The sequence below is a fragment of the Heptranchias perlo genome, chromosome 8, assembly GCF_035084215.1.
Source record: "Heptranchias perlo isolate sHepPer1 chromosome 8, sHepPer1.hap1, whole genome shotgun sequence".
Taxonomy (NCBI): Eukaryota; Metazoa; Chordata; class Chondrichthyes; order Hexanchiformes; family Hexanchidae; genus Heptranchias; species Heptranchias perlo.
In genome coordinates this window covers 28,872,086-28,892,955 of record NC_090332.1, presented here as the reverse complement: position 1 = coordinate 28,892,955, position 20,870 = coordinate 28,872,086, and the positions used below count along the sequence as shown (strand labels likewise).

Genomic DNA, 20,870 nt, shown 5'->3' with positions numbered 1-20,870 from the left:
GGATAGAATACTCACCACTCACCTGGATAAATGCAGCTGCAACACTCAAGAAGCTCAACATCAGCCAGGACAGAGCAGTACACTTGATCAAGCTCAATATGCAACCCTTTCAATCCAGCTCACTGTGGCTGCCTGATTTGCTGCAGCCAAGATTACTTGGACAGCACCTCCCGCCCCTGCAACCCCACCGAGAAGGACAATAACAGCAATGCCATGCAAACACCACCACCGAGTTCCCCTCTAAGCCACATGATCCTGACTTGGACATATAACACCGTTCCTGAGTCAATATCCTGTAACTATCAACCTAACACCATTGTGGGAGCACCATCAACACAAGGACTGCAGCAGTTTAAGGAGAAGGCCAATTATCAGCTTCTCAAAAAAAGAGATGGGCAATAAATGCACCACCCAAATCCAGGGAACAAAAATAAAAATGATGCATAATTAATTTATCATTTCCCTGTAATGAAAATACTCTTCCCTCACCGTGTGAAACGGAACATAATCACAATCATCTCGAGGGTTTTAACTTTACTGGTCAGCTTTAACAGCAATATACATTGGCACATTTCAATTTAGAAGACATTCAGCCAGTGTTACCAGCCAGGCACTCAGATTTACTTATTCTATGCCAGTGAGAAGTTTTTTTATTTTTTTATTATTTGTTATAAGGATTTGGGTGATACTGCCAAAGGCATGTTAAGGAATATATAGGCAACAGTTCAGTATTTAGAAGCACAAGATTCTTAAACAAGAACCTAAAATGTTTAGACTTCTATTTTAAAACTACATAACTCTATCATAGATTCCTCAACTATCTATTAGTAATACCTCTTCGTTTTAAAAAATGGGGCTTCTCCAAAGTGGAAAAAAGACTAGTAGGCTTCGAACACCAGTTCAAACTTCATTCATTCATAACAGCTGGGACTGTTAACAAATATCTGCTCTCTCAAGTAGTTTAAAGACAGGTTTCACCGATTAGAATAATTTCAATTATATCAAAAAACAATGAGGCTACCAAACAGCAGCATTTTAATAGTTGGTAACTTACTAATTCTACACAACGCATTTATTACTACAACATTACACATACCTTAGGGGTTTTTTCTGTTTTGAATTTTCGGACCAACTCTCCTTGTTCAGCAACCTTGTCATACAAAGCTTTGCTGTCCAAAATACTTGAAGTTAATGGAACAGAGGGAGCACTTGAAGCCGGTGATGGTACATTACCAGGCTTATATTCCTGGCCAATCTTTTGCTTGTACTCAGCTTTCAATACTTGAAGCAACTTTACTGCTTCATCTACTTTATCCTAGAGAGGAAGACATCAAATTTATTAAACACATATAGGCTAAACGACAATTTAATCTCACCAATGTAAATAAATACAAACTCTTATTTGTTTAGCACAATGAATGCAAATGTCCCCATATTTCATATAAGCTCGAGTCCATGCTCGCATGTAGCAAAACCTGGACAACATCCAGGCTTGGGCTGATAAGTGGCAAGTAACATTCGCGCCAGACAAGTGACAGGCAATGACCATCTCCAAGAAAGAGTCCAACCACCTCCCCTTGACATTCAACGGCATTACCAACACCGAAACCCTCACCATCGACATCCTGGGGGTTACCATTGACCAAAAACTTAACTGGACCAGCCACATAAATAATGTGGTTACAAGAGCAGGTCAGAGGCTGGGTATTCTGCGGCGAGTGACTCACCTCCTGACTCCCCAAAGCCTTTCCACCATCTACAAGGCACAAGTCAGGAGTGTGATGGAATACACTCCACTTGCCTGGATGAGTGCAGCTCCAACAACACTCAAGAAGCTCGACACCATCCAGGACAAAGCAGCCTGCTTGATTGGCACCCCATCCACCACCTTAAACATTCACTCCCTCCACCACCGACATACCGTGGCGGCAGTGTGTACCATCTACAAGATGCACTGCAGTAACTCACCAAGGCTGCTTCGACAGAACCTCCCAAACCCGCAACCTCTACCAACTAGAAGGACAAGGGCAGGAGGTGCATGAGAACAACACCACCTGCACGTTCCCCTCCAAGTCACACACCATCCTGACTTGGAAATATATCGCTGTTCCTTCATCGTCGCTGGGTCAAAATCCTGGAACTCCCTACCCATCACTTCTGGGAGAACCTTCACCACACAGACTGCAGCAGTTGAAGGCGGCAGTTCACCACCACCTTCTCAAGGGCAATTAGAGATGGACAACAAATGCTGGCCTTGCCAGCGTGCCCACATCCCACGAATGAATTAAAAAAAAGATAGCATTGAACACTGAAGCAACAGCACACAGCCATGGAATAAGATGCAGTTTCGAACTCCCACTCCACCGAGATCTTAATCTTATCCACAACTTGTATCTATACATGTAGCAAAACTAGGAATCTTCATATTAGGGAAAGAAAAAGATTCAGAAGGGTGTCTCCACCAGTCCACTCTTGTACACCTCTAGCAGCTGACTGGCTCCAGGAAGTATGTGCCCTTTGGCAGTACGGGTATGGTGAGCAGGCTGGAAACAGAAGGGGAATAGGTGCATGGAGAGCACAATATCATTCGAAACAAACTTAACATTTGGCAAGCATGAACGAAGTCCAATCGATGAAAAAGGATCGGAGATGCCCTTTCTGGGGCTGTTTTTGTGAAATCATCATATATCTGCTTGGCTTGTCATACACTTAGCCTAATGGCACCGAGTTACTCCCAAAATTTTAACAATTCCAATATTTCAACATGCAACATATCAGAATGTTTCACCAGTGAGTCAAACTGGAAGATACGTGCAGAATAAGTCTAGTGGAACAATGGTTAGAATTAGGGTATTACTCTATTACTGTATATAGTATAGTATACCCATGTCACCCCACATTCCAAAAAAACAGCCCTGTGAACCCATGTTGGTATTAACTGAAGCTTATTATACCATCATGGCATTGGATTGCCACAAAAAGCTTAAACAATTCAACTGCGAATTACAATACCAGTGAATGTTACACCAAACACAAATTTAAGGGCAAGTGGAGAGTTGGTTTCACCTGCTAGCTCTACATATACCCTTAAGTGGCACAGTGTCACCACTGGGGAAACCTTCTAAGTCAAAATGATAATTCACTCAATCCTATTAATAAATGTTTTATAAGAAATGTAGGTCCTTTTTTTATTAGTAAAAAGGGAATTTTACACAAAATATCTGTTCCCAGGTTCTGAGTAGCAGAAGGAAGAGACAGGAATAGTGTTATTTTAAAAACTTTAGAAATGACAAAAAAAATACCTTAGGGGTTTTATCTGCTTTGAGCTTTCGAACTACTTCTCCTTGTTGAAACACCTTGTCATACAGATCTTTGCTAATAGTCGAGTCGGATGTCTTGGGTGCAGAGACAGGGCTGGCAGTAGATGCTGGTGGCTGTCCAGGCATGTATTCAATACCACTCTTCTGCTTATATTCTGCTTTAAAAGTTAACAGTCCTTTTACCGCTGCATCCACCTCTTCTTTGGATGCTTTTTTTGTCTTCAGTTCTCGTACAACCTCACCTTGCTCGGCTACTTTGTTGTAAAGTGCAATAAGGTCCACAGTGTCACACGTTGAGGCAGGGGAAACAGCAAGAGGTGATACAGTTGTAGCTACAGAATCAGTTTTAATCTAAAAATAAAAAAAGATTTATACAAAAATCAGTTAAACTAGAACCTTGAATTTAGTTACTATTACTTTTTGGTAAGCTATGCATAGTAAATATTCACATGATAAAAGAAAGCAGGAAACTTACAGAATTTTTATGTGCTGGTTTGTTTTTAATGGTTTTCCCCCTATGATTAACATTGGATCAGATTTTTCTGTGAGTGGCAAACAAACGACGCTCGCCATTTGTTAGACTTGCACTTGCCCATAGACTTTGAGCTTTTCATGGTAACTTCCTCTAATTTAGAGCGCCAAAAAGAATAGCGCCCTCTACAGGGCATCTGGGACCTGTGTGAACAGGGCAAGCAACAGTCTATCCACTTAACCAATCAGATTGAAGCATGTTAATAAGCCATGCGGAAACTGAACCAGGAAGTGTAAATTAGAGTAGTGAATTCAATGTCAAATCAGGTACAGAAAGCGAGAGAGGATAAGAAAGATTGAATTAAGAGACAGAGATAAAAGAAACAGAAAGAAAAAGTAAAAAAACATTTTAAAATGTCCAACAATAATTAAAATCTGAAGGAATGAGACTCTACTCTTGTTAAAGTTAATTTTCAGTGTCAGAGAGGTTATTTGGCAGCCATTAAGACTTACCATGCCATTAAAAGGGTACTTCCACCAGAATGGACAAGCCCTAACTTTTTCTGGCGAGGTTAGTTGTATCTACGACGTCAGTGCAGGAACGTCACGTTGTTCCATTCATTTGAATCGAGAGCCAGATGGCGCGATGTTGTCTTCACAGAGCTTACAGAGGTGGTGATCTGGTACAGCAACTTCCAGATTTTCGCATTTAATTGCGCATGTACGGTCACCGGACGTTGCTGCACGATTTGCACAGAAATAATGGTGAGTGCTGTTAGCCTCACTGTTATTTTCACAGAAAAATCCAGGCCAATGTGTTCATTATGAGAAAAGGTCAAACCGCTTTCTAATGGTTTGTAAACCAGTCATGTAAATTAGCAGCAGGACACAAAATATATCTTTTTACTCTATGATGGCCCATCCACATAGAAAATAGGCGAACACAAAAAAAAAATTGGAATACAAACCTTTGACAGATCCAGAACTGAGATATATGAAACAGTTTTCATGCTATGGTGCTTCCATGTAATGATACTGCTAGTCGTGTTTAAAAACACTTCTGCTGTTCAGAAGTCTTAAAAACAAGACCTAACAGATTTACACAGAAATGAAAGAGGAAGACCTCACTTTATGGAATCAGTTCCAGTCCCCACACCGCCACCCCCACCGCCACCCCCACAGGCAGTAGAAAAAAAATACTTGACACGTCAAATGACTGGCTTTTTTTGAAGACAAGCTTTGATATAGAACCTATTTAAATGAAGAGCTATTTTTGTTCTTTTCTCAATTAGAAACCGTGAGACAAACAGAAAAAGAGGTCATTTCCCCCCAACAGAAACTGTAACCAAGATTAGAAATAAACTTAACTGAATACAGATCCTTAGTCACATTTGAAAAGCAGTTCTTACCACTTTTTTAACTGCATCAAGTTTACTCTTCTCCTTGGAACCAGAGGTGGGCATTTCCTTGGTATGACCATCAGGGATGTAGATCAGAACGCAAGGAGATTCTTTGCAACTGTAAGGACTAAATCAAGACCAGGAAATCACAGAGCTGGCATCAACTAAATTCGAACAATAGGTAATGTTTTAGCTTTTTTTAAAAAAATAAAAAGCTATGATATATAGCTTCTTTAAATATGGAAATCATGTAACATTTTATATTTCAGAGTTGATCCAGAGTTCAGAAATCAATGTTTAAACATTTGCCAATATCAATACTGATTACTATTTCAATGAACAATCTTCCAAATTCTAGAGACCTTTATCATGTTCGCATGAAAAATTATGGCAGAGAACTTAAAGAGAGTACATGCATCCAGTAGCACAACTATTCTTGAACAGTTGATATAAGTTTGATTTTATCATTGCTGAGCAACGTTTGATGCAAGCTTCTTACTATAAGGCCATTAAACCTGAATTAACAATAGTTATAGCTGAAACATACATTCACTGGCATTTTCCATCAGTCAGATAGATATTCTTCTCCTATAAAAAGGTAGATCATCAAAATTGCTCACCTAACTGGTTCATATGGCTGATCACAGATAAAAAATCCTCTTCTTTGTAGTTGGATGATGTCTCCTTTTTTCAAATCTTTTAGACAGGGGTCACCCAGCATTAGTTGTTCTTGCTGAAAAAGAAAGTATTTTCTCCCCAATTAAATAATTCAAACCATACCCAATGTTAAACTATAACGTTTACTCAAAAACCAACAATAACCAAGTCACTCGTAAACAAAAAGCTGGATCACTTATTCTTATTGCAATTTTCGAGTTCAACAGTAAGCTGCCTATCATTCTGGGATCTTGGTGCAGTAATCCCATTATTGTGGACAAAAGTTACTTCTGCAAGAACTTTGTGCAACGGGAGCAGATATTCAAAACTGCAGAACACTGTTTAAACTTTATTTACCCAGCAATAAATGAAATACAATTCAAATCAAAATGAATGAAACTGAGTAAACAACAATAATATTAATACACTGTCTACCACTGGGAGAACTTGCCACCTTCAACTGTATTAATGTTCAACAAGTTTCATCTGCTGCATACAGTTTCATCACCACTGTTCAGCCACACTGAAAACGCAGGTGTAAAGGAATTAGGGAATACATGGCGTTTTCAATTAGGCACTAATGCAGCTAGTAAACAATTTTAAATCTCTGGTTAGAAATCCTGTCAATGAGATCCTATAATGTTCAGAGAGTTTGTAAAGTCAGCAATTCATTTTACTTCCCCATTTTAAGCACTGAGAAATGCTCACAAACTCCACAAAAGGATTCTCCTATTAAAGAGTTTTGAATATTCTGTTACAATTGCTCTGTAATTCTTAGCATCTGACCAAGTTTTAATAAATAATTTTCACTGAAATTTTGTCTGGCAAATATAAGTTAACTATAACTGGGTTTTCACTACAAATAAGAATACCTTGCTGTTTCGGTTAACATGTTCCTTGAAATCCTCATCCCTGCCGAGGACAGGTTTGCTGATTAGATGTTCATAGTAGACACATACGGCTGGAACCAATGGAGCTTGTGGAGTCTCAGTTAACCATGTAATCTTTGTTGTCTTCTTATAATCCTTGTTATCTAGATTTAACTTTACCTCAAGTGATGCAATCTTTCCTCTGGAATCTCTATAAATGAAAAATAGTTTTATTAAATCTGACACTCTCCTTTTGGTGTCTTAAGTAACCAGAGAAAGTCAGGTTCTACTGGATTAGGCAGGAAACTTCATACTTATAGTTTTCTCACCTGTTAATTTTAGTGATGTTGATGTTACCCCAATTGATGAAAGTAACCATTTCTCCCTCAGTGAAAGTTTCTGCATCTGCTCCCTCAATTAGCACTTTGGGTCCGTACCACACAGGCTTCAGCCCTACATCCAGATTCTGATGAAAAGTTGGGGTGGGGAGAAAAGGAAAGAAGAAACACTAACATTCAGACCAGTGAGAACCAACAAAGGAGAGTTCCTGCATTATGTTTGCATTTATATCTTTGTCTATAATTTCTATACATCTATGAAACCCTGTTTAACCTTGTATGCTCCTACTCTGCACATAATGTGGATTTTACAGATCAAACCTGTCAATACAAACTGATTCAAAACTATATACCTCCCGTCATAGGTTTCAGTACAGGGGCATCTAAAACATGACATACATAGGATACACCCTCATTCATAAAGGTATACAGTTAATCTCAAGCACATATATTTATCACATCATCAATTCATATATTTATGACAACATCAGGTACGTAGAATACTGACTGTAGGCAGATAAGACTGTACGGTGAATTTGTTGTTCGAAAACTATGGTCCATAATGAATGTTTAAACTATTTTTAAAAAATATACTAACAAAGAATGGGAGCTTAAACACATTTTTGAAATGCCAAGTGCCAGCTATTTCTAATTTCACCACTATAAAATTGCAGGCTACTATTTTTTTTTTAAAAAGATGACATAGAAACATAGAAAACATGACTGGCTAGCTTCCAATCCCACAGTTGAGGTTGAGGGGATTTAATTTCCTTAATCCATCTGAGAAGTATGAAAACAAAAATCAAGCATATTTCATTTTGAGGCCTCTTTAAGACAGTATATCAAAATACATTAAGGTGTTAATCCATCAGATTAAGAACTGTGGGGAAAAAAATTAAACACAAACCAGAATGTATCCTGCACCTACTTTTTACTCGGTTGGATTCTTGACGGGTGTGAGTTGAAAGAAGGGTACTGCACACAATATAATATTCTTTTCCCCCACCATTTTTAAACTTTTTATTACCTTGGGGTGTTTGGCCACGTCTTTCATTTCTTCCTTGGCCCCCGGTACACTCACAGGCACCACTTCATCCTGCAATAATGCTGTATACCGAGGTGCCACCGGATCAATAACCTGAAGTAAATAGGTATGGTCATTTGATCTGTATGATATAAAGCAATATTCCATCTTCACCTGCATGCAATATCCAAAATAAGGGCATATGGAATTGTTTATTTTGCTGCAGTCAACCAACAATTATGGTACAGTTAAATAGGAAATATTTGAAAACTTGATGTTTTCTGAAAAGAGGCCTGCTTATGCACTTAAAATGGTATTATTTTCTGGAAAGCTACATGTAAAGTTTATATAAATTGTAACAGTCTAATTCAATGATAAAATTTAAATTGGCTATTACTTAAAATTATGTATCTTGATTATTTGCAGTTAACTGCAACAGCACAAACAATCTTTAATGCGAGCAATTTTTTTTTTAAATTGTAAAAAAAAGCCATTCCATTTGAATTGATGATAGGAGAAAAAAAAATAAACGCTACAAAGGCAGACAGTGTGGCACTGACGTACAAGCAAATGGGAAAGTTAGCGAGAAATCAGCTCAAGATGTCAAATTCAAATGGTTTAGACTAAGACCCCGGTCAAGACAACCAAAGTCCTAGAATGGTATTTCTGCACTTAATTAAATAAGACATACAGTTTCACTTGCTATCAATTTTTAAAAATTAGTTCAAATATAGTAATCTCTACTGTGCTCTTTTGCTGGTTAGAAAATGTCACGTCTTACTGTGCTCTTTTGCTGGTTAGAAAATGTCACGTCTAAGTTGTTTAGTACTATACATTAGACTTCATATGCTGCCATTTTTGTGGTACAAAATTTACACTCTAGATTGCATTTGGTACAGTATTTTTATAGTACACGATATTAAACTGAAATAGAAAACACAGACAGACTGGTCTCTGAACAAAGTGTTTTGAAAAATACAACTCTATCTGATTTTTCAGCATGAAACTGGAAGTTAGAAAAATATGAAAGCTCACATATTTACAGAAGCACAGGAAGTTTGCCCCTCCCAACAACACACTTTCACCCTGATTTGCTATCGAGAAAAACAAACCATTAAAAACCTTGGTTCTACCAATGGAATACGATTGAATAAAATTCTAAAAAAAATGGTTGCTCCAAATGTTGACAGCAATAATTACTGCCGTATTATATCTAAGCAAATATTCTAAACTCAATATAGCTGTGTCACTGTCAAAATGTGCAGAAAACCATACCAGCTAAACCACACAATCAGAAAAGTAGTTCACAAGGTGGTCGGCTTTGCACACACCTTGAACCTTAAAGCATTGTTGCCATGCTATTCAAGCTGTGAGGGAAACCTAATACTCTAGTTAAAGCAGAAAATTGTTAAGTAATACCTTGTTACAGTTAGCTTGCAGCTTGAAAGAAGCAGAAAATGCAATGCATAATTTGTGTTTAATTCACAATAAATTTGCACATTTTTTTTGGGTTACAGAATATTTTTAAAGTAAATTTTTCTTTTCATACTGTTATTCCAACCCCAAAGTAAACATTTTTCACCCAAAATTGGATTTTTCATACTGTTTAAAGCAACAGAAAAAAAACATTTGTCACCATGTAGCCAGTCACAAGAACATTCCATTTTCCTCAGAGAGCTGTAAGTTTTATACACTCTGAATTCACACACATGAACAAAGGGCACAGAACTTCAAACAAAATGTGCAATATAAAGCTGATGTTACTCAACGGATAAGAATAAGGTGCAAAGATGCTCTTATTAGGTCATATATTTACCTTTTTGTTAAAAGCCCAGATTTTGTCCCACTCCATGTTTACAACAGATCTAGAGCCACCCTGCATAACAAAATTTATACAAACTTTTAAACAGAGGACAAGAAACAACAAATACCTTTACATCAAATATATTTTACAAAACAAATTGTGAAATATACTACAATCCATGGTTTAGAAGGCAATGAGGAGTTTCAGAGGGCAGGGGGTAGGGGAGAAGAGGAAAGAGTTAATCCTAATCTTTGACACCAATACAGGTGACAAGATACTGTGAATATATGTTGAAAAGCATCTAGCTCACAGTCAACTCACTTGAGCAGCAATAAACTGTTTCAATCCCTCAACAGTCATCCCTCTCCGCAGGACTCCACGCACTGTTGGAAAGCGAGGATCATCCCTAAACACAAAAGTGTGGGGAAAAAAAAGTTGGTATTTCAAAGAACCCATTATGTTCAGAAAAATCTCTACACATTTTCAAATCATTTAAAAAAATAAAACAAAAATTATAGTGTAAAAGACAATATGCCAGTCTATAATAGAATCAGACTTTTTTTTTTAAAAACTGCAAACCTTTATACAAGCTAATTCAAAAAACAAGGGTCAAGTTTAGTGTAACAGTACCATCCATCCACCAGTCCCTCGTTGACAAACCACGTCAGCTTCCTCTTTGATAGTACAGTGTTATTTAGGTTAAGGCGGCTGTACTCCCAAATGTAAGGTTTTCGAATCTCCAGAGCATCAATGATCCAGTAATATTGCTCATCCCGGTCATGATACTCAGTTGTCCTTAATGCATGTGTGACATCTTCAATGCTGTCCACTATTGGGCATGCAAAGTCATATGTTGGGTAAATTCTGCAAATGGGGAAAAAATGGAAATCCAAACATGGCCGTTGGTCCAGAGCATTATTTTACTATATCTCTCAATTTATTAATGAAATTTCATTAGCATCTTTCAGGAATTGATATCATAAGATAGTACGAACAAAGGCCTTTCAGATAATTTTAAATCACATCCTTCCAGAATATGGACCCTATTGTTTTCTTATCACATCTAGCTGTTTTTTCAAAAAAGCGTCTCCCCGACAACCCATTCCAGCTGTTGATCAAGTTTTGCTTAAATGTCTGATGTCTAGCCTATCTGCAAGCACTGCTTTGGATTATTTATTTACCTCCAAGACGTCCTTTGAGGATGATGAACTTTGACTTAAGTTGCTCCTCATAGGTTTTTCCTCTGATACCAGTAACCAGTCACTCTACTCTCCTTTGCACTGACTCTAGGGCCTGGATGGCCCCCTTAGGTCATGACAACCAGAAGTCTATACAATACTCTAGGTGTAGCCTAATGAGGCAATAGTACAACTTCAGCAACTTTCGGGCATTTGAATTCAACTGATTCGGCAACATAAGCAAATAGGATCTGGAGTTCTTTCTACTTCACACCATTAGGATATGGTTGACAAGTCAATAAACACCCCTAGGTGTCTCAACTTCTCCTTGTTGCCAAGTTCTCTCCTACCCATGGTGTAGTCATACCACCTATTTTTACTTCCATTATGCAGTATCTTGCGTTTGTCCATACTGAACATTTACCAATGATCTTCCCAGGTATAAATCCCATCAAATTCTCTTTGTCTCTTAGCAGCCTCCACTGGGGATGTATGGGATATCCTATTCTATCTTTTTGGCTGTGCTACTAGAACTGCATTCCTTCAGTTATGATCAGTATGAAGACTGAATAAATTGTATTAACCTTTCCCTCTGCCTTCTTTAAAAAATTAAAATAACATTCTGAATTACATAACTTCAGTTTTTCTCATAATCTGATCAATAAAATTGGTCTCTCGCTTTTCACTCCTTATCTGGCTAACACACTATTGGATACGATTCAGAATAAGAGTACGAAGAAACATTTGACTACAATAGCAATCTAAATTGCGCAGATTAACTAGGTCCGGAAAAAGAGTGAGGAAATAATAACCTGCCTGATGGCACATAATGAGAAGGAGAAACATTTCTAATCTATATACATATTCGCCTTTTGTGGACTACAGCTGAGTTTACATATAACAGTAAATAGAATTATGAAAGAAATATTCCTTAATTTCACCGCAGATCAGCACGCGTTCAAGGAGATGTCTCAGTATGCATATAAATGTGAGGTTCCTTTGTTAATGGAAATATGTGCTAGTGAAATATTGTACTGACAATCATGATACAAAGGACAAGAAAACTAAGGATGATCATTGCAAGAATGAAAAGGAAAGCCAAGATAAAAGAATAAAGTCTTTTTAAAAAAACAGCAGGTATTGTAAGCATGGGTGAAGATTAAGGAGTCTTGCATGCAAAGAAGATTTGCCAACAGAATGCAAGTCAAAGCAGTATCATGCAATACATTTGGTACGCCAGTTGGCCCATCATCCCCCCCACCCCACCTCTCTTCCCTCTTTTCCACCCCCCCCCCCCGATTTACTAATGAAAAGATAATAATTAACACTGGCAATATGAAATAGAAAGAGAAAATGTTGGAAATACACAAATCCATCAGCATAAGTAAAGAAAAGAGGCAGATTTACTTTTCTGATGTAGATCATTCATCAGAACTGTAAGATAAGCGAGTCCCTTAATAGCAAAACAAAGTGATGGAGAAGGAGAAGTCACCAATCAAGAATGCTGACTCCTGTCAGAGAGAGGAGTTAATGGGTTGAATGGCCAAACAGATTTTTTTCATTTCACGCTTCAATACAAAAAATTTAATGTGCAATCAGCAGGATTACTAAGATTGCAGGCGAATGAGTAAGCTGTGAAGCAGCTAAAACAGCTAATCAATCAGCTGCTGCAAAGAGTACATATCAGACGCTGGAATTGAGGGGAGGGAAGCACATAATGCTTTTGATGCTCACCTCTGTAGATCTGGATCAGTGGCTGGGCTGGACACACTTGCCAGCAGAACACCTGCAGGAGAAAACTACACACTATGGCTTACGCCTGCTTACACCTTAGCACCACTGAGGACTCATTACGGTGATCTAGTATGTACAATTTTTTTTTTTTTTTAAAAACACCAAAGAACTTCAACATCCCAGAATGATATTTGCAGAATCTAAATGTGACTGATATACTTTACTTGTATTTGAGTCCTGTGCGAGGATGTGGCACGTTCTTGCATCGGTAGATTGTGGGGTCCCTGAGGCAGCCATTGTTGGAGGCCATGTCAATTTTTGCTCGTAAACAGCAGGTTTGCCCATAGTCTGTTCCATTCTTCATGCCTTCCCACATTTGCATGTTCTGTTGCACAGCTGCAGAAAATAAGTCACATGCAGTGTCAAGACAATAGGCATTTAAATCTACAGAAGTTAATATTAAAGGCCCTCCCATCCAAATAAATACAATAGGAATTCTTCCTCCATTACAGTCATTCCTTAGAGCATCTTAAATCTATGGGTTTATTCGTGTTGCTACAACCCAAGAATACTTGTGCACTACAAGGTGCAATAGTGAGTTGGTTCCTGCAGGATTTCAGGTATTGGATTACTGTATTCCGAACCTCCATCATCAGGCACGTCAATTTGCAGCCACTTCCACCGAGAACATATTTGGCTTCCCTCAAGGTCATTAGTTTAATGAAAACCAATCCAAGGCTTTTTGGTGCAATTTTTTTACATTAATGACAATTCAGAAAAAAGCTATTAAACAAAAAAAAAATATTATTTTTGTGTGGTATTGAGCCAAACAGGTCTCAAAAGTCCCAGCTTTAATCTGTGGTCTGTGTTGAATTAGCCAATCATAGCACAATTAGTTTTAATGGCACCAGGCTTGGTGGGAGGGCCAAGATTGCTATTTCTGAATGCTATTCAGTGACTTATGACGATATCAAGCGAGGGCAGAATCGGGCTCAAATATGATGTCCACTGCAGTCAAGAAGCTTACCAACACATAAGAACATAAGAAATAGGAGCAGGAGTAGGCCATACGGCCCCTCAAGCCTGCTCCACCATTCAATAAGATCATGGCTGATCATCTACCTGAACTCCACTTTCCTGCCCAATCCCCATATCCCTTGATTCCTCTAGAGTCCAAAAATCTCGCGATCTCAGTCGTGAATATACTCAACAGCTGAGCATCCACAGCTCTCTGGGATAGAGAATTCCAAAGATTCACCACCCTCTGAATGAAGAAATTCCTCTTCATCTCAGTCTTAAATTGCCCACCCCTTATCCTGAGACTATGCCCCCTAGTTCTAGACTCTCCAGCCAAAGGAAAACAGCCTCTCAGCATCTACCCTGTCAAGCCCTGTAAGAATTTTATACGTTTCAATGAGATCACCCCTCAATCTTCTAAAGTCCAGAGAGTATAGGCTCATTCTACTCAATCTCTCCTTCATAAGACAACCCTCTCATCCCAGGAATCAATCTAGTGAACCTTTGTTGCACAGCCTTTAAAGTAAGTATATTCTTCCTTAGGTAAGGAGACCAAAACTGTACACAGTACTCCAGGTGTGGACTCACCAAAGCCCTGTACAAGCATACCATCTAGGCTCACAAGTCAAGGTGCTGGAACCATACCCCTGCATTAATCACTCTTTTTAGGAGAGGTGGGAAGAGAAGTGCAGAGAAGAAATAACCCAGAATGATACCAAACAGAATTTTAATATTACTCACAATTCGTCCTGTGCTTAGACTCAATCCTTTGCTCACGGTCTTGTTTCATTTGATCTGCAGGTGTGTCATCCACGTAAGCTTTCCCATCTCTAATCATTTTGTCTGCATATTGCATTATAATATCAAAATGATCAGAGGTGTAGGTGAATCGATCAGGTTTTATATGTAGCAGTGAAACATCTTCCAGTATAACCTGCAGAAAGCAGTGAATTTTACACACAATTCAATTCCTGTTAGAACGCAATGCAACAAGCTTCAAATTAATGCTGAAGTACAGGTTGAGAAAAATCTTGAAAATTGCTTATAGATTACACTGCAGAAAAGGTTCAAAGAAGGTAGCTCAGCTCTCCAGTTATGTGATGTAGGTTAAAGCTAGAAGGGGTAGCATTGGAGGTTTTCTGCAAAGATATATTGCAACATTTTTGAAATTCAAGGTGGGGCACAGCCTGCTGTTTTATGTTCTGTGCCAGAGAGAGATGGATCACAAGTTTACACCTGCAAGTTTTTAAACCTTGGACGGTCATCAAGGAAAAAACAGGAGATTAAGAAACTCACTAGAGTGGAAGAATTTATAGTTTCAATGGGATGAATGACTGATTTTCATCATTGACTTTTTTCATGTTATCGGATTTGCTCGGATTTTAATTTGGGTTCACTTAGCAATGTGACATCTGTAGTCCTTGTAAAGAATCTAAACTATCTAGAAGATAGTTTATTCAGTATGGTCTCAAAACACTGAACCCATTAAATCTAGAAAAATATATTTTAAAATTAGTGATTCAAACTATTATTAATTGAACCATTTTCATAATCAAATAACTATTTGATCGTCAATATGAATTATCATCATGGTTCTATCTATGCACAGACGTATTTATTAATGCATTTCCATAACAACCTTCTCAAAGTCTTCCTTTTCCTTTTCGGGATTGGTGTCATCAAACCTCATGATGAGTTTCCCCTTAAAGCTCACTTGATAATGCTGATTCAGGAGTGCAGCTTTGGCATGTCCAATGTGTAAATAACTGCAAAGAAATGATTGGGAAAAAATGAATAAATACACCATAATAATGGTATTGCTTACTTCAAACAAAATCAGAAGATACTATACTGCAAGATCTACAACTCGAAAAACCCTATACTTGCATTTATAGCACACCTTTAAAGTAGAAAAACATACCATGGTGCTTCACCGAAGCATAATCAGGCAAAAATTAAAGCCGAGCCGAAGGAGGAATTATTAGGAGTGGTGACCAAGAGCTGGTCAAAGAGGTGGGTTTTAAGGATGCTCCTAAAGGAGGCGGCGAGGCCATGAAGGGAATTTTAAATTTGAGGCATTTGGGCTATGGGAGCCATAGGCTCATTGATGCACAAAGCAGACTGCACTGTCAACTTCATCCAACCACTGGACCTCCGACTTCAACTTTGAACTCTTTCATATCATCTCCTCCCTGTTCTAATGTTCCAAACAGATATTTTTAAACTCCCTCCCACTGCAAAAGTGCATACAGTTTCAACCTTCCACCCAAAAGTCTGGATCTCAAATACAACAGCTGTTAACTTCAATTCAAAATATCAAATCCTTCCCTAGGGACACAGGGAAGTATCATACCTCATTTCAGGATATTAATTTCAAAGCATATCTTCTTCCTCCATTGTAGTCACTATTTTAAGCTCACTACTCCTCTCTTATGACAATACTCCTTCATTCATCCAGACATGTTCAGATTTTAATATTCTGATTTCTCTCATCACATTCAATATCTTAAAATCTCACTTCTCCCATCACCATTTTACGCTCCCCAGTCCAAGATCTTGACACCATTTTAAAACATGCACACAACAACTAAGGAGAGAAAGATAGGTCTATCTTTTGTAATATTTTCCAAATATTCATCTTCCAATGATTTGCAACTCCAATAACTTGAAGGTGGGGTCAAATGGCTCAACGGCAGTTGGTAGAAACCAAATTAAAGCCATTTAAGACTCAGAAGTTTTAAAGAAAAAGGAAAATTTGAACCCATTTACTCACCCACTGGCTTCAGGTGGAAACCTTACTACCACTTTCCCGATTTCTGCACCGGGAAGTTCAACAAATTTTCCACGATCCTCTTTCTTCTCATTCATCTGGAAAAATTATGAAGCACAAAACACAAAGATAAGCATTCTTCATTTGGAGAGTATTAACCATAAACTCCCTTTATAGAAGTTTATCTACTCAATGTAGAGCTTTTCTAAAAAAAATCATGTGGAGGTAGTGTTAAAAAGATTTGTTACAGAGAAATGCATTCAAGGTCATGTGTTTTAAAAAAGGCAATGAACCGTAAAGTATCGATCCCACAAAATGTATGGCCGAGTAAAATGGCATGTTATTTCTAACTTCTCCAAATTGATTTGGCAAATGCTCAACTGGCATCACTATCAATTTACTGACACAAAAACACATTAGGACAAGTATCAAATTAGCAAGTGACTTCTTTTGTAATTTGTTACTGTCCTTTCTTCTCCTTCATTTTGTTAAAATTGGACAGCCATGTGGTGAAGGTAGACTACTACAGCCTGGTCTTTAGTTGCTTCTAAGCCTTTATTCATAGAGATTCCCCCCCCACCCTAGCTAAGCTCTCCTATAAAAAGGATACATGAGCGTCCCCAATCGATACCCACCACCTGAATACAATTAACACTAACTGATATAAATCGTACATTTCCCAGTAGCACATGCCTTGCCGACCAAGGTGACAAGATCGAAAACAGAGTGCATGCTTCTGCCAATGTCGCTCTACAGCTAGCCACTTGTAATATGGGAGAACAATCCAGGGTAACCAGCTCATCAAATTTTCTCTTCCACTCTGTACAGAAGCTTCTTCTCACAGTAGCGCTGTTGATTCTGGGAACTCATCATGTGGTGAATCACAGGTGCAAACATGTTCACGTACACTGAAGCTCCAACGTCCTGCACTACCATGCCACTCCCAAGCTTACAAGTATGTTTTCTGTAATCCTATACTGCTGCATTAATACAGTTACATTAATATTGTATGCTTCCTGAATAAAATGCAAGGCTAGATAGACACAGCTCTAATAGTAATGAAACGTGACAGTCAACTAAAATAGGTTCAGGAGAAGAAATCCCTGAGAAAGAGGGATGTTTAAAATATTACAAAAAGGATTGGATAGTGAGGATGTCACGATGGAGACCAGCATCTTACCAGATTTAAGACAACAATTTCTATACCAGCCTTAATGATCAGACAGCTCTTAACCTATACTACTAATTCAACTGGTTTAAGCAGGATTTTAGAAAACTGCACACTTACCACTTTATTCTGTGGTGTTACCATTGCCCATTTTTTACCCACAGACTGAAATGTATCTTGTGAGCCAAGGAAGTTGTACCAGCGTTTAACATGAGCTGGTATCTTGTTCAGGCTTAGCTGCTTCTGACAAAGGCTACTTCCTGTTGATAAAAATGTACAGTCTTTATAATAAACTTATTATTGTGTCTATCATTTAGACAGTGGCCGTTGAGTTGATTTTTACTTTTTTGTCATTGGTTCAGTGTTCAAGTTGTTTTCCCCCTCCTTTTTAATAGGTTATTTTCAACTTTCATTCACTTAATTTACCAATATATGATAAAACTTTTCTCCCCAATCACATTGTCAAAAAAAAAAGTTAGTGGAAAACAAAGAAATTCTTTGGGATATTGACGCTATGACAATTCCTCATCCATTCCACTATATAATTCTAGAAATAAAATCTAATCACAATGTAATTGAAAAAAAAGTTTACAAATAAAAAAACAAATTGGCTCCAAAACTCTCCCTAGCCCAGCATCATACCCTGCCAGACTTCTAAACACCCTAAACTCAAGGTGTATCCTCCTTCCCTCTGCTATACTTCAAGACCCAGCCAACTGAGTCCCCATGTTCAGAGGCCTCACATGCTGATCCCTACTTAGTCCCACACTCTGCTCTGATACGCATCGACCAAGGCTAGAATTCACAGAAAACACTGCATGCCAGAGCTCCAAATTAAGCGCAAGAAGAACAAGCTTCTTTCTTCATATAAAAACACAAGCACAACCACTGCTTAGGATGGTCAAGACTTTCCCCAACTAATATTTTAAGTTATTTTAATTATGTCCATTATCCTTTCTTTGTGCTTTAAAAAAATTAAAACAGGTACACATTCATCAAGTTCTACTAAAGGCATCACTAAATAAGCGGTTTGGCTCTATTAAATCTGCTTGCGTTTTGTACTTCCTTCAGGTGGCCAGTAAGTGTGTGCATTATTTTTAAACCTTGGCATCATCCAAGTTCCTTATTTTCGCTATGTTTTGTTGACACTCATAATATCAATATCAAACAGCAACCTTCCTGGAAACCTGTCAATCTTTAATGTGACATTTCAATGTTTCAAGGAACTATTTTGTTATAATCTTAGCATCAACATGAAAAAGATCAGCAGGAATTGGCCATATTTCATATGCCTATAAACATGGACAGCAACATGCCAGATGAGGATAAGAGTAGCGCAACAGAAGTACTGGACGAGGACTGAAACTTTTACATCCTCCGTGCAGTGCAAAATGTAATAAATTAAACGTTGAACCAAGTTACAGGTTAACTTAAGTCACACCAGGCTTAAAACTATAGAAAAATTCTGAAAGACACACCATTGGATATATTAAATAGCTCCATAACTTTCAATTGACAATTCCAATTATGATTAGTCTCACAAGTGATATTGGATTTTTTTTCTATGTTAAAGGTGCTTTAAATCCCAGTTGTTGTAGCAGTAGTAGAAAAATATCTCTTATTACATGGCTGGCCAGGACATATTCAATTAATCACATCTGTAGGTTTTCAATTGAAACAGATTACTTGGAAGCGTGGGAGAACAATCCATGACACTTATGTCTGTAAAAGTATGATTATTTCCTCAAACAAAGGTTAGAAGACGATAAGTTCAATATCGCCTCAGCATGCATTTATATTTGCATCCTCAAAATTATCAGGCTAAAATAGAACTCACCAAAAAAAAAGTAAAATATACTACACATACAATTAACAAAAATAAATACATTTTAAATAAATTCTCTTGCCAACCTTTCAATGCTGCCCATACACACAGATCAGCCAGGGTCAATTCATGTCCAACCAAGAATGTCCTGAGAGAAAGAGCATGATCAAGATCTCGTATTGCTGCAGGGAACAGAGCAGAGCTGGCCAGTCTTGTGCTACTGAACTCCAACCAGTGATCAACCTGCCAACAAAAGTATTACAAAAAGGAACAGTTTTAAAGTTCATCACTTGACATTTGTAATGTCTCCACAGTGCGAGGAGCTCATGGACTTCTTTGTTACTAAGACTGAGACCATCCGTTCAGTTGCCTCTGCTGCTTCCCTCCCTTCCCCTAGCCCACCAGGCCAAACTTCCCCTAAGGTTCCTCCCCGCCCTAGCCGTGAACTCACATCTTTCTCTAGTTTCTCTCTCATTCCCTCTCTGAACTCATCTTGACCATGAGACCCAACTCCTGCTCCCTCGACCCTACTCCCACCAAACTGCTGACCACCCAACTTCCCTTTCTGGCCCCCATGTTAGCTGATATTGTTAACAGCTCCCTCTCCTCGGGTTCTGTCCCCCTCCCCATCAAATCTGCCATCATCATCCCCCTCCTAAAAACACCAACCCTTGACCTCTCTGTCCTTGCAAACTACCGCCCCATCTCCAACCTCTCTTTCCTCTCCAAAGTCCTTTAACCTGTTGTCAGCTCCCAAATCCACCTTTCCCCCAATTCCATGTTTGAATCCCTCCAATCAGGTTTCCGCTCCCGCCACAGTACCGAAATGGCCCTTATCAAAGTCACAAATGACTGTGACCATGGTGAAACTATCCCTCCTCATTCTTCTCGACCTGCCTGCAGCCTTCGACACGGTTGATCACACCATCCTCCTCCAATGCCTCTCCTCCATTGACCAGCTTGGTGGGACTGTGCTTGCCTGGTTCCATCCTTATCTATCCAGTCGTAGCCAGAGAATCACCTGCAATGGCTTCTCTTCCTGCTCCCGCATCGTTACCTCTGGAGTCCCCCCTATTTCTCATCTACATGCTGCCCTTTGGCGACATCATCCGAAAACAAGTCAGGTTCCATATGTACATTGACGACATCCAGCTCTACTTCACCACCACCTCTCTCGACCCCTCCACTGTCTCTCATTTGTCACACTGCTTGTCCAGCACTGGATGAGCAAAGATTTCCTCCTACTAAATATTGGGAAGACTGAAGTCATTGTCTTCGATCCCCACTGCCAACTC

At 38.6% G+C, this 20,870-nt stretch overlaps 1 protein-coding gene across 1 annotated transcript in view; it reads right to left on the bottom strand.

The window, feature by feature from the left end:
• Nucleotides 1-20,870, bottom strand: part of eprs1 (glutamyl-prolyl-tRNA synthetase 1) — a 64,868-nt gene that overhangs the window by 24,877 nt on the left and 19,121 nt on the right. Inside the window, exons 4-19 of the mRNA XM_067988880.1 lie at nt 19,662-19,818; nt 17,871-18,010; nt 16,586-16,680; nt 15,452-15,578; nt 14,554-14,746; nt 13,020-13,191; nt 10,514-10,747; nt 10,205-10,289; nt 9,896-9,955; nt 8,083-8,193; nt 7,047-7,183; nt 6,721-6,928; nt 5,812-5,924; nt 5,201-5,318; nt 3,303-3,671; nt 1,097-1,315 (exon numbers count right to left, since the gene is read on the bottom strand). Of these exons, the coding sequence (XP_067844981.1) occupies nt 1,097-1,315; nt 3,303-3,671; nt 5,201-5,318; nt 5,812-5,924; nt 6,721-6,928; nt 7,047-7,183; nt 8,083-8,193; nt 9,896-9,955; nt 10,205-10,289; nt 10,514-10,747; nt 13,020-13,191; nt 14,554-14,746; nt 15,452-15,578; nt 16,586-16,680; nt 17,871-18,010; nt 19,662-19,818 (2,538 nt within the window). The remainder of the gene's footprint in view (nt 1-1,096; nt 1,316-3,302; nt 3,672-5,200; nt 5,319-5,811; nt 5,925-6,720; nt 6,929-7,046; nt 7,184-8,082; nt 8,194-9,895; nt 9,956-10,204; nt 10,290-10,513; nt 10,748-13,019; nt 13,192-14,553; nt 14,747-15,451; nt 15,579-16,585; nt 16,681-17,870; nt 18,011-19,661; nt 19,819-20,870) is intronic.